The following is a 14,150-nucleotide window of genomic DNA, read 5'->3' as shown; positions in this document are numbered from 1 at the left end:
AACCTATTTATTTCAACTAGCTGGGCTGGCTTGAGTTAAATTTTAAATTGATTTTAAATTGGGTTGTTTTAATTTACGGCCAAAATATTTAATTATTTTAAATTGCTTTTAAATTTTGTATGTTCTGTTTTTTACTCTGGCTGTTCACCGCCCTGAATCCTATTGGAGAAGGGCGGTATAGAAATGTATGTATGTATGTATGTATGTATGTATGTATGTATGTATGTATGTATGTAAATAAATAAATAAATAAATAAATAAATAATAAATAAAATCACAAAGGTCATTTATGTAAGGTATGAAGAGTGTTGGACCTAAAACCCTGCCTTATTAAAACTTGGTAAAACTGCTGAGGCTGAGAAACATGGTTGTAAAGAATTCTTTGGATCATCCAGCAAACTTGAAATAAAATCTAATGAATCCATTTTAGCCACCAAGACTAAATTCCAAACAGGATGGATTTCACATAGCTGTGGATGCAGTGGGGAAGCCCAGGCCCTCCCAAAACCTGCGGTTGGGTCCCCAGGAATCAACAACTTTGAAGGGTTTGGGGCTGGGGCAGGAAATGGCCAGGATTGTCAGTTTTGTGGGAGCCCAGCAATCTTGGCCAGATCAGGCTGCTGCCAACCCTGCCAAGGCTTCTCTCAGCATGAAGCGAAAACAGCTTTATTTTTGTAAGCCTGAGATGTGCCTTGCATAAAATATTTCTATTAATTTTGCTGCTTCTGCTTCTGATGCCGTGGTGAGAACTTGCTTCTGGCCGTTTCTATTGGACTGCATTTTATTAATCCACACTGATTTCTTTTGCATTCCCAAGTCATGAATTGCCTTGAATGCAACTATGAAAATTGTGAATAAAACAAACACAATTCCTTGCAAGAGGGAGAGCCGGGGTGTATTTCGTGGAGGATGCCATTCTTCTCCCCAGAAGAATGGGGGAGGAGGTAGAGGTATTTCCTGCTGGAGGAAGATGCTGTGTGTTTTTCCTCCAAAGGACCAAAATCGAGTGAGGAGACATAATGGTTTTAGCCTTTCAAAAAGTCGTGATGTCCCTTCCTGCTTTCTTCAAACTACAGAACCATTTGATAATCTAACAGAAACAGGAACACTCACATTTTCTGGCCTGTCTGTGTTCTGTGTCCTATGACTTCATAGAGCACAGAGCTGAGTTGTTGAACATCCAAATTACATTTTAAAACCCAGAAGCAAGTTTCTAGCACTCAGTGTTGCACGTATAAACAAGCACACAACGTGCGTGAGGTTCCCCTGGAGAGGCAGCCAGAGAAATGGCCACATTTGTGGGCCTAGTCGATGCCAAAGTTCTCTTTGTGCCTTGTGTTTCAGCTCGCAACCCGCGTCAGTCATGGGAAAGCAGAACAGCAAGCTGCGTCCAGAAATGCTCCAAGACCTGCGGGAGAACACCGAATTCTCTGACCTGGAGCTCCAGGAGTGGTACAAGGGATTCCTGAAAGACTGCCCCACGGGCATCCTCAATGTGGAGGAGTTCAAGAAAATCTACGCCAACTTCTTCCCTTATGGGGACGCCTCCAAGTTTGCCGAGCACGTCTTCCGCACTTTTGACACCAATGGCGACGGCACCATCGACTTCCGAGAGTTCATCATCGCGCTGAGCGTCACCTCCCGGGGGAAACTGGAGCAGAAGCTGATGTGGGCTTTCAGCATGTACGACCTGGATGGCAATGGCTACATCAGCAAGGAAGAGATGCTGGAGATTGTCCAGGTGAGCCGTCGCCCCTCCCTCACCGCCCCCCCCCCCAGCAAAGTCCTGACGCCTCCCAAGAGAAACCTTTGCTGATCTCTTTTGGCAACCCATAGTAGCGGAGTCTTCATGGGTTGCTAGAGCTGAACTCAGAGGCCTGGACGTATGAGTGGCCAGGGAGGCGTCTTTCGACAGCTTTTAGCATAAGGCTCGTGGCAAGACGCAAACACCCATAGCATGCCAGCCCCCAGAGGATTGCAAGCCTGAAATACGGGGTGGGGAGGAACGTTGATAGTTTTTAAAAGAGGCATAGTAAAATTTAACATGTTATGTGAACTCAACACGGCATGAAGGTTTGGTGAACTGGCATCATGAAATCATAAATTACATTGTAGGCTCACCCATTCCCTCCCTCCCTCCCTCCCTTCCCCCAAGCTCTGGCCAGCTGCCCCAACAACAGTCTCTTCTGCAGTCAGATGAAGGGGAAGGATGGATGGTGAGAAGAACTGAGGAATTCATAGCCCTTTTTGGCCTAATTTTTGAGTCTTATCATTTTAAAACAGCATCTTCCTGACTTCTGAGAACCCCAATATTCTAAATATCTAAATGTTCTTAATTCAACTAAGAAGTCAAAGTAGCTGAAGTTGGCCATCCTGGTTCTTAAAATTGTCGTCCCCCCCAAACCGCCCCCCCAGATCTTCTCCACAATTAATCAACTAAAGCCATGGGTTAATATGCTGAGTGAAGTGATTAAAGCAGGGGACCCTAATTACTGAGTGGGAAAATCCAGTCTGTAAAGGGTAACTAATCTTAAGTGTGCTGTTAATCTAGCAATTAAACTGATTAAAGCTTTTAGCTTTCAGACTGAGCCAGAGCTGGTCAGAACAGGGCTTGGAGCTGCAGAGGGAGAGCAGGGTTTTCCACCAATTTTCCTCTGGTTTTGTTCTCCCTGTCAGCTGTTTTGCATCTGGCTGCTTTCACTGCAGAGGTCCCAGCACTATCGGCTGAGGGGGATGCGGCTCTTCTGCCTTTCCTTCCTTCATGACTTCTGGGGAATGAAAGAAAAGCAGAAGCTGCGTGGGAGAACAGGATGCTCAGTGTGGGAGGCAGCAGAGCCATCTAGAAATTCCCTGGAAAAAATGTCTTTGGATACCCCCGAGACTGTCTTCATTGGCTCAGAACGAAAGCCCCGCCTCCTTTGTCTCTGGTGGCTCCATAAATGCAGGTTGCATTGGGTGGGGTGGGTGGAGGTAGAGCTAAGGGCAGAGGAGAGCAGATTAGAGTAAGGAAATTGGGAGAGGCTCTCCTACAGTTCTCTTCTGCTCCCTCAAATGTGTCTTTGCAGACGTTAGAGATTCATTTTATGCACATGCAGAGTGGATTAGACTTGCAAAAGGTCCAAGGTTATATTTCTGGGTATTGGCAGCTTCCAGAACTGATTCCCAGGTAGGAACAGGGATGACAGAAACATCATGTTAAGGCAGTGGTGAACTTCAGATTTTTTTACTACCAGTTCTATGGGCGTGGCTTGATGGGTGTGGCAGGGGAAGGATACTGCAAAATTCCCATTCCTTCCCCACTCCTGGGGGAAGGATACTGCAAAATCCCCATTCCCTCCCAACTCCAGGGGAAGGATACTGCAAAATCCCCATTCCCTCCCTACTCTGGGGCCAGCCAGAGATGTTATTTGCTGGTTCTCCAAACTACTCAAAATTTCCGCTACCGGTTCTCCAGAACCTGTCAGAACCTGCTAGATTTCACCCCTGTGTTAAGACATAATTTGTTTAGGTCTGGTTTATTGAATAAAGCACCTTTAGAATCACAGTGTAAACATGCCAAAAATGCAGCTTAATACATTCTGTGAACTATGTTGCATCAACGAACCTTCACTTGGTGATATTTTCCAGAAGAAAAACATGTTTTGTTGTTTTCTAAAAACAGTATCTTCTGTGAATATTCCCCCACCTGCCCAGAAGATGAGAAGGGATGCTTTAAAAGTCAAATTCAATTTGTGGATTCTTTTTTATTCCACGTAGAGATACAGTTTGTTGATGTTTATCACATCTAAGCTAAGGCAGCTACTGATAGATTTCTGGGGAATGCCAGAAAAAATTCAGATTGCTGCAAGTCGGCTGTGAATCTTTTGGACTGTGGGCTATAACTGAATTTTAATGGTGATACGGTCTCTGAGGAAGAAAAAAAAAGAACATTGCTGAGAGGATGCCTTCTTAGTGCAGGTAGATGGAAACCAAGGAGTCTTCTGAATCAGATTCTTGTTTTAGAGGTCTAAAGCATTTGAATGGACACTGCAAAACATGCCCAGATGAGGTGCGGAGACCTCTGGGTCCTCCAATCCCTCCTGGGACTGGCACCTCTTTACATCCATATGAAGTTGAAAAGGGGGAGATTTTTTTGTGGGGGGAAGTTTGCAGCATTGATGAACCTTGGAAACCTGTAGTTGGAGGTGGCTTATCCTTCCCATAATGGCTGCCCAAACTGTTTACAAAGCATGGTCTTGATAGGTCTGCCCTTCCTGATTGCCACCATCCCTGTTTCCCTTTGCCCTTTAATCTGGGCACATGGGAACAGTTCCAGAGAAAACCAAAGGCATGGGTTGCCCATCCTAAGAAAGGCCATGAGTCTCTATGGGGCATTCCTGGACATGGAGGTCTCCTGGGAAAGACTGGGCACTTGTTGTTTTGCAGATGGCTTTCCAATTCAGACAAGTTTGGATTATAATTTTGGGTCAGCCAAGGAAGGACACTGAATGACCAAGAGAATCATTCAGTGGCTGCGTTAATCTGGGAGTTGAATTTAACTGGTCTGACTTTTCATAATCCATCAAACAACAAGCAAATCAAACATGCTGGATTCATCCCACCCTGAAGGTATCTCTAGCATGCTGTGTGAAGGCATCTGCTGCATCTCTGCCTGGCTAAATATATTTGTGAGTGTCGTTAATAAATTTGCCCAGTTCACAACCCAGGTGCCCCTGGATATTAAAAAGCAGCTGGCAGACAAACTTGCTGCTTTCCTTTCAGCATCCAGCATAGAAGTTCTGGGTTGAGTTCCAGAAGACCAGCCAGAAGGGATGGGTAGGTGGAGATCTTGGTCTCAATTTCCATCTTACTTTCTTACTCCTGCCCGTATCTGTAGTGCCCTCTGCTGGACGTTGATCAACATTGCAAGCCCATAACGCAGGCTATCCTCAGTGTTACTGTTTTGGTTCTCACCAGGGATGATTGCAGGATACTGTCCAAAAAGGGATTGCACATAAAATGCATTGCATATAAAAATAGGTGCAGCTGCAATTACAGTCACCATCTTAATTTTGCCATTACCCTCTAGAAACTTGAGGGTAAACAAAAGGTTTATTTTTTGCTGACCAGTCTTGTCCTCAGGCTACTCTGCGGACTGTTGCTTTTCCCAAACGATCCGCCTGCTTGAGCTGTCTGCTGCCATTCTGGTTGACTCCCCTTCTACTGTTAGCAGTCCAGCTATCGAGTTGTGCATGCGAATTGTCAACGTATTCTGTCACGGTCTGCTGGGGAATAACAGACTGGCTGAATATTACAGGGAAAAAGTGCTTCTGCCCCATCAGATCTGTCCTGAGCTGCCTGGGGGCCCAGAGTCCCAGACTGGCCGATGGTAAATGCATCTTTCTCAGCTCCTGGAGCAGAAAAGGAGGGGGGGAAACCCTCTCGGGGCAGGGATAGAGACGAGAGCCAACAGGCTGAGAGCACCTTTCCTCCTTTGGCCTCCAGGGCTGGGATGACCACATCTTCTCCCCATAGAACAACAACCATGCTGGCCGGGGATGATGGAAAGTCTAGTCATAAGTATCTTCAAAGGAGTCAGTCTGGGGCAGGCTGGTTTAGAAAAGAACATACAGGTAGGCATTGACTTATGACTAGTAGCTGTAGCAACTGTTCATAGTTTTGATGGGCCTGAGAGGTGCTTACGGCCCGGATTCGAAGCTCAGACAGTCAGCCTGTGGTTACATGACTGGACATCGGGTGCTCAGCAACAGAATCGCATTTACAGACGTTTGCAGTGCCTCCTAATCACATGACCTTGTTTTACAAAGGTTTTGACGAAAACTGGCAGTTACTTCTGGGTTTTGGCAAAATCGCACCTAAGGCGAACCATTGGTTCACAACAACCCTGCAGTTTGCTTAACTACTACTACAAAAAGAGTCCTAAAATCAGGTCAATCACATGACCAACCTCCTTTGCGATCATCATGAGTTACAATTTTGATGGGCAGGCTCCCATTACAGTCATAACTTAAGGATTATCATCCATTTGCAACAGGAATAGCCAAAACCCTAGATGATAGGCTGAAGAACCACATGGATCTTGACAGACTTGAACCCTGGGCCCTATCTAACAAAATGAAATTCAGCATAGAGAAAAATAAAGTCTTGCACTTAGGCAAGAAAAACCAAAAGGACACATATAGACTGGGTGAAACCAGGCTTAATAGCAGTAACTGTGAGAGAGATCTTGGAGCCTTAGTGAACAACCAGTTAAAGATAAGCCAGTAGTGTGCAGCGGCAGCCAAAAAAGCCAATGCAATCCTAAACTGCATTAACAGAGGGATCCAATCAAGATCAAGTGAGGTACTAATACCACTCTGTAAACCCTTAGTAAGACCACACCTAGAATACTGCATCTAGTTTTGGTCATCACTATAAAAAAGATGTTGAGACTCTAGAAAGAGTGCAGAGAAGAGCAACCAAGAGGATTAGGGGACTGGAGGCTAAAACACACGATGAACAGTTGCAGGAACTGGGCATGGCTGGTCTAGTGAAGAGAAGGACCAGGGGAGACATGATAGCAGTCTTCCAATATTGGAGGGGCTGCCACAGAGAGGAAGGAGTCAAGCTATTTTCCAAGGCACCTGAAGGCCAAACAAGGAATAATGGATGGAAACTGATCAAGGAGAGATTCAACCTAGAAATAAGAAGAAATTTTCTGACAGTGAGAACAATCAACCCATGGAACAGAAGTTGCCTTTGGAAGTTGTGGAAGCTTCATCACTGGAGGCTTTCAAGAAGAGCCTGGACTGCCATTTGTCAGAAATGGTGTAGGACAGGGATATCAAAACAGATTTCTTTGAGGGCCGGATCAGCCTATGTGGGCTGGCGGGGGGGGGCAGGGGCGGGAGACGGGACGGACACCCCCTACAGCACCCTGCTGGCCAAAAGGAGGCACATGGATACTCTGCGCACCCCATTTTTGGCCTCCCCAGCCTCCAGCAGCACTCTGCCAGCCAAAAACAGGTTGTACAGCCTGTTTTGGCTGGATGAGGCACCACGGGCCTGTCCTTTGATATTTCCTGGCCAGCCCCGTGGGCTGGATTTAAGCACCCTGCCGGCCGGATCCAGCCTGTGGACCTTGAGTTTGACACCCCTGGTGTAGAGTCTCCTGCTTGGGGCGGGAGGTTGGACTAGATGACCTACAAGGTCCCTTCCAACTCTGTTCATCTGTTAATGTGCCAGGCACAATAGGACTGTAACATTCATACTGAACATTTTTATTTTCCAAATTGCACATAGACAATTTAACAGCAACAACTGCAAGACAAATGTATTTCTAATACAGGTAGTCTTCAACTTCTCATTTAGTGACTGTTCAGAGTTACAACAGCACTGAAAAAAGTGACTTATGACCGTTGTAGCATCTCCATGGCCACATGGTTTACATTCAGATGCTTGACAACCAACTCATAATAACGACGGTCGCAATGTCCAGGGGCCCCGTGATCACTTTTTGCAACCTTCCGACAAGCAAAGTCCATGTGGAAGCCCCATTCGCCCAACAGCTGTCTTACCTAATAACTGCAGTGATTCACTTAACTGGGACAAGAAAGGTCGTAAAATGGGGCAAATGGTTGTAAAATGGGGCAAAACTCAACTGTCTTGCTTAGTAACATAAATTTTGGGCTCAATTATGTTCGTAAGTTGAGGAACATTGAACTTTTCTCTTGTTTTCAGTTTCCATACTGGGATAAGCAGTGGCAGCCGCAAACCAATTGGTTGGAAAGGAGAAGCATGTTGAGTTGGGTTGGTGGGATTAGAGAGGTCTCGCTTGCCCATGTCAAGAGCAGAGGCAGATGTCGTAGATCCAAAGTGGGGCTGCCAACTGCCGAGCGGATCACCTCAATAGGCCAGGCTTACCTGCAGGGGTGTAGCCGGGATGTCCCCCTCCAGTCCATCTGTGCCGGCCTCATTCAGTGCAAGCCCTGTTTCCCATCATAGGAATCTTGGGGGGTCCTTGGCAGAATCCAAAGCCTCTACAGACTTTGCTCCTGCTCCTCTTCCTTTTCTCCAGGCTATCTACAAAATGGTCTCATCAGTGATGAAGATGCCAGATGATGAATCAACCCCCGAGAAACGGACGGAAAAAATCTTCCGACAGATGGATACCAATAATGATGGTAAATGAGGAGACAGAGAGATTAAGACACAAGCTCATCAGTAAATCCAGAGCTTTTAAGCAAGAAGGCAGGAAAGCTGATTAAATACAGTGACAAGCGGCTGTGGGGGGGGAAGGAGGTTGCCCCACAGCTCTGCCAGGGAGGCACTGCTGGCTAGTAATTTCTAGTATTTTGCCTTAATATAGGCCTCCTCCCTCCCTCCCTCCCTTCCTTCCAACACAAGCATATTACATTTGATGAAGAATAAGAAAAATAAGGTGGTCAGATGCTGCCCTTAAAAAAAAAGATCTTGCAGGTCATTTTTGCATCACTGCACAGCGTATGTTAGTCGTCTTCTAGGAAAAGGGCCGGGTGCTGAGGGCAGTGAACTGCTCTGCCCATTAGAGGAAGCCAGAGGGAGATCAGGGCTGCTCAGCAGGCATTCATAGTGTAAATTCCTCCTTTCTGCCAAAGCAGAAGCAGGGAAGGCTAGCCTCTTTTTCCACCCCATCTTCCAGGCTCAGGGATGGCCGTCCCTCCTGGTTGGGGGCTCTGCCTCTGCCATCATGCTTCAGAAGGCAACATGTCTGCACCTATGACAGGCAATCCTCAACTCACACCCATTCATTTAGCAACAATTCAAAGTTACAACAGGGCTGAAAAAAGTGACATCAACCGGTCCTCACACGACTGTCTCAGTGTCTCCATGGTCTCATGATCACAATTTGGGTGCCTGGCAACCCGCGTGTATTGATGCTGCTGCAGCATCCTGGGCTTGTGTTGTTGCTTCCAAAAGACAAAGTCGATGGGAAAGCTACCGGGAAGGTTGCAAGTTGCAGTCACACAATGCTTCGCTTAAAAACCTCTGCAAAAAAGGCCACAGAATAAGGTGGCCGTGTGATGCCTTGCTTAACAACTACACCACTTCATGATGGAATTTTACGTCCTTTTTTGTGGTTGTAAGTCGAGGATACCTGCATAAAAGTTTGGTTTGCTGCACTCTCTCATTCTGTGTAGAGATCAAAAGGCAGCCATGGGCCCAACAAGTTGTGCCCGCTTAAAAGCAACAGTGGCATTCCAGCATTAGGAACTCGCCCCCCCAGTCCAGCGAGGGGGCTTCTCCACACAGGGAGTCCTTTGCACCTTCCTGGGAGCTGTGGGGTGAAGCAGCAAGAAATTGGCTGGGCTGAAAGGTTTTCTGTCAGATTTCCCAATTTTGGAAGAGGCCAAGGATTATAGTTGGGATCCTAAGGTTGCACTGACAAGGCACTCATTTTGCCTAGGAATCAGGGGAACCTGCAGGCATGCAGTCACAAAAGTCCGGATGGGGCCCCAAACCATGCGATCCAAGCCCTGCCCGTTTTTATCCGAATAGCAAGAGGTGAAAATATCGGAGATTGGATTTTTTAAGGAGGGCCAAAGATGCTTTTGGGCAGGAGTCCCAAACCTCAGGGCTGCGGCCCACTACTGGGCCATGACCTATATGAAACTGGGCCGCAGGAGAGAGGGGCAAGCGTGTGTGAAGCTCTACTTCACACACGCTTGCCGGTGGTCTTCCGGGTGCGCTTCAAGGTGTTGGTTATCACCTTTAAAGCGCTCCATGGCATCGGGCCTAGCTATCTTCGAGACCGCCTGCTGCCACCGACGGCCTCCCATCGACCCGTGTGCTCCCACAGAGAGGGCCTCCTCGGGGTGCCATCAGCCAAACAGTGCTGGCTGGTGACCCCCAGGGGGAGGGCCTTCTCTGTGGGGGCACCCACCCTCTGGAATCAGTTGCCCCCAGAGATAAGGAGAATCCAAGACCTCAGCGCCTTCCGCCGTGCCCTTAAAACCCACTTTTTCCAGCAAGCCGGGCTGGCTTAAGAAGAAATTTTTAAAAGTTTTAAATTGGTTTGTGATTTTTAATTTTTGGGCCAAATTTATATACATTTTAATTGTTTTTTAATATTTGTATTTCATGTTCTTAATTCTGGCTGTACACTGCCCTGAGTCCTCAGAGAGAAGGGCGGTATATAAATTGGAAATAAAATAAAATAAATAAAATAAATAAATACTTGTGCGAGTGGCGGGCATTTGCGTGAACAGAGGGTACTAGCCAGTGATGGGTTTCAATTTTTTTTACTATTGGTTCTGTGGGTGTGGCTTGGTGGGTGTGACATGGCTTGGTGGGCGTGGCAGGGGAAGGATATTGCAAAATCCCCATTCCCTCCCGATCAGCTGGGACTTGGGAGGCAGAGAATAGATGGGGGCAGGGCCAGTCAAAATTTTTACTACCGGTTCTCTGAACTACTCAAAATTTCCGCTACCGGTTCTCCAGAACTGGTCAGAAACCCACCTCTGGTACCAGCCCTTGCATGCGCTCCATTCGCACAAATGGAGGGCACACGCACCTGCCACTTACACAAATGGATGGATGCCTGCCACTCACACGCCTCCCCCACCCCCACCGCGTTGGACTGGGTTGCCAAGCCGGAAAGATTGGGGACCCCTGCTTTAGGACAGTGCAAATCTGGCCCACCCCTCCTGACCCTGCAAGGAAATCCACGGGGGAGAAGGATCAAAAAGCTCGAGTTGCTACTACCAAGGGGAGGGGGCTACAGTTGTTACCCATCTTGATTTTTTGACACGTCCCCCCTTCCCCATTGTGGATGGCCTTCCGTGGCTAGGACCAGCAGGCCACCAGCTCTGCAGCTGCAGCTGCTCAAGAGAAATGGGTGGACGTTTCAGCCAGCTGAATATTTTCTGTGGGGAGATGACTACTCCCCCTCTGCCCCCCCCCTCCATTAAAGAGAGACCTAAAGGATGGGTGTGACATACACCAGAAGCAGCTCACCTCTTTCGCAGGTCAAAAGACCGGCCTCTAAGCAGAAACAGGCCTAAAATAACTGATGGGTAAAAGAAAGCATTTGATGCTGTGGGTATTCCTCACCTTACAACCATTGGCTTAGTGACCATTCGTGGTTACAGCGGCACTAGAAAAAAGTGACTTACAACCGGTCCTCGCCCTTATGACTGTCTCAGCATCCCCCTGGTCACATGATTGAAACTGACACATGGCAACGGGCATGCCTTTACGACGGCTGCAGGATCCTGCGATTGCCAGGCGCCACCTTCTCAGCCAGCTTCCGACAAGCAAGGCCAATGGGAGAAGCCAGGTTCGCTTAACAACCACTTAACACTGGCAGTGATTCGTTTAACAACCATACGAAGAAAGGTTGTAAAACCAGGCACAATGCACTTAGTGACAACCTTGCTTAGCAATGGAAATTCTGGTCCCAATTGGGATTGTAAGGCAACGACTACCGGGACTATTTCTCAACCTTGGCAGCTTGAAATGGGTAGACTTCAACTCCCAGAATTCCCCAGCCAGGGGAGGCTGTTCTCGAGCAACGCAAAATCTCTGAACTCTACTCGTGGCTGCTAAATACATTGGAGCAGCGGTCCCCAACCTTTCCAGCTTGGGGGCCCAGCCAGGGACAGGGGCGTGTGCATGGCAGGTGCATGCGCGCACACACAGCTCCATTTGTGTGAATGGCAGGCAACATGCCCTTCACTTGTGCAAATAGAGCTTCATGCACAAGCAGAGGCTGCTTGTGTTCATGCGCGAAGCTCCACTCAGCAAGGACTTGCACTCGTCTGCGAAGCTCTACTTGTGCGCGCAGAGGGCGCTTGTGCTCATGTGCAAAGCTCCGCATGAGGGAAACTCTGCCCGTGAGCACAAATGCCTGCCGCTCGTGTCAGTGGAGCTTCATGCCCGAGCGTAAGTGCCCTCCACTCACGCGCACGCTTACCCATCTCTCCCGCAGCCGGGTTTCGAACAGGCCGTGGCTTGGTAGTGGGCCGCAGCCCAGGGGTTGGGGACCCGTGTTGAAGTCATTCCCACCAAACATCCCATTGGTTGAAATTAAGGGACAGCTTCAGCAGAAGCCAAGGCTGGTCTCTCACATACACAAAAACTCTTACTTTGTGTCCGGAAAAGAAAAGGCCAGTCTTAAAGGATTAGATGGGAAACTGAAAAACAAGACATCAGTATAGTTAGTTTGACATGAAAACCTCACTTGACACATGAGAAGGGGAAAAAAGGAATCCTTTGGCGTCCATGTGAGCTCTGCTGAAGTTTTTCTAAAACCATGACGTACCTTTGCAGGAATCCTTTGTCAGAAAACACGGTGGAGTGCAGGTAGATGAACTTGGCACAAGGAGGCCTGGGAACTTCAGAGGAGGATGGAGGCCTGGACAGGGTGTTGGGCAGTAGAAAACTCTCAGGGAAGAAGCAAGCAACCAGGGCTCCCTTCTGGGAATTCCGCTCCGTCTGGGACTGGCATCCCCCCTTCCTTCTTTGGCTGTGCTTGACCCCCTCTTCTCCTTTCCAGGCAAACTGTCCCTGGAGGAGTTCATCAAAGGCGCCAAGAGCGACCCCTCCATCGTGAGGCTGCTGCAGTGCGATCCCAGCAGTGCCTCCCAGTTCTGAGCACTCCCCACTGCCCAGGAGGCTCTGGATGAGCCCACCTCCCCAAACAGCACCCAACTTCACCGGGCGTCTCCGAGGAAGTCACCAGCCTCCTCCCGTTCCTGCTTGGACATCGAAGCAAGGAGCACCAGCCAGTCTACTGAAGTTTTTTTCTGACTCACAGATATTTTTCCTTTCCCCGCTCCCTGAACACTTTAGCTTGGTGTGAATGTGACACGACTTGGGATGCAGCTGAGGGGGTGGGTGGCAAAGCCGGAGTCTGCGGACCAGCCGGTCTTCTGTCAGCCCTCCAGGTTAGGGTCAGTCAAAGGGGCCGCTCGCCCGCAGCTGCCTCTTCCGCTGCGCCTGCTGCTGGCCGTATTCCCACTGCAGGGCTCCTGAGTGCGAGAGCAGCTTTTGCTGGCGAAAGCGAGGTCTGTAGCCCAAGGCACCGGCTGCAAATGCCAACAAAGCTGAAAGGCCACTGAGGGACCCCAGTATATGCCTGGACAACTCCCAGTCGGGCAGCATATAGATTTAATAGATTAGCATAATAAATTATTAAAATGACACTAGGCCAGATCAGTTACGTATACGGAAGTACAAGTCTCTGCTTTGCGTTGTTTAGGATGCCCTCAGTGGAGTAGCCCTGGTATTTCCAACCAGGGTCTGTGTAATGCTGATAAGCACCCTTAGGGCTGTGCACCTGTCAAAAGTGCTTTGGGGACCCCATGCTTCTGCGTCTCCCTGCTCTCCATTAAAGCAGCCTTTCCTTCCTTCCTTCCTTTTCCTTCCTTCCTTCCTTCCTTCCTTCCTTCCCAGGAGCAGAGAAGCACCAGAGGTTCAAAGCATTTCGTTTCTGCCCAGCTTTGATCTACATTCAGTGCCATTTAATGCAAACTACCTTAGCTCATATGCCACAGCCCAAAGCAGACCCCCTTCGTGTCATGGCTACACCACCCCTCCTTCTGCCCACCCTCATCACACCCCTTGCCAGCCCTTTTGATTCTGGTTTGCAGCACGGGGAGGAGGGGTTGTATCTCACCCAGGGTTCCTTCGATAGCCCAGCCCCTCCCCCTCCAGGCGACACAGCACCCCAAAAGGCAGCCGCCTGCAGCTTTGGGAGCAGAGGAGAGAGAGACCAGCGTTCAAAAGCTGCTTAGTGGGAGCTGCCAACCAGAGCTTGGTGTGAAAAATGTATGTGTAGAATTATTTGTTGATTGTCTTACCTGCTTTTCATTATAAAACGATCCCAACGCAGCCACAAAAGAATCACAGCCTGCAGATTTCTTTTGTGTTCAGATGTCTGCTCAAAGTTACTTTCTTCCCAAATTACAGAGCCAAATTCTCTGATTTATTGCAGCTCGTTTTGGGAGTGACCAAAGAAGCCAGGACGTTGCTGGGTGGTAACTTCTTGCCCCCCATCCCATGATTAAATGGTTTTGCCCGCCTCTCACCTATTTCTTAGGGAAGGTGGCTGGGTGTGCAGGTGAGAGCTGCCTGTGGTGGTTGTACACATTCGTGCAGAGTTTTAGCCTGGCCAGAGGTCTCAATCTGCA

The 14,150-nt window shown here is 48.4% G+C and overlaps 1 protein-coding gene across 1 annotated transcript in view; it reads left to right on the top strand.

The window, feature by feature from the left end:
- Positions 1–13,860, top strand: part of HPCA (hippocalcin) — a 31,034-nt gene extending 17,174 nt beyond the window's left edge. Inside the window, exons 2-4 of the mRNA XM_034413230.3 lie at positions 1,345–1,741; positions 8,057–8,162; positions 12,515–13,860. Coding sequence (XP_034269121.1) covers positions 1,364–1,741; positions 8,057–8,162; positions 12,515–12,612 — 582 coding nt within the window. The 5' untranslated portion in view covers positions 1,345–1,363 and the 3' untranslated portion in view covers positions 12,613–13,860. The remainder of the gene's footprint in view (positions 1–1,344; positions 1,742–8,056; positions 8,163–12,514) is intronic.
- The last annotated feature ends 290 nt before the right edge of the window (positions 13,861–14,150 follow it).

This window comes from Pantherophis guttatus, chromosome 10, assembly GCF_059756535.1.
Source record: "Pantherophis guttatus breed Tessera chromosome 10, ASM5975653v1, whole genome shotgun sequence".
NCBI lineage: Eukaryota > Metazoa > Chordata > Lepidosauria > Squamata > Colubridae > Pantherophis > Pantherophis guttatus.
Note: the sequence above shows the minus strand (reverse complement) of the source record. Positions and strands in the feature narration are given on the sequence as shown.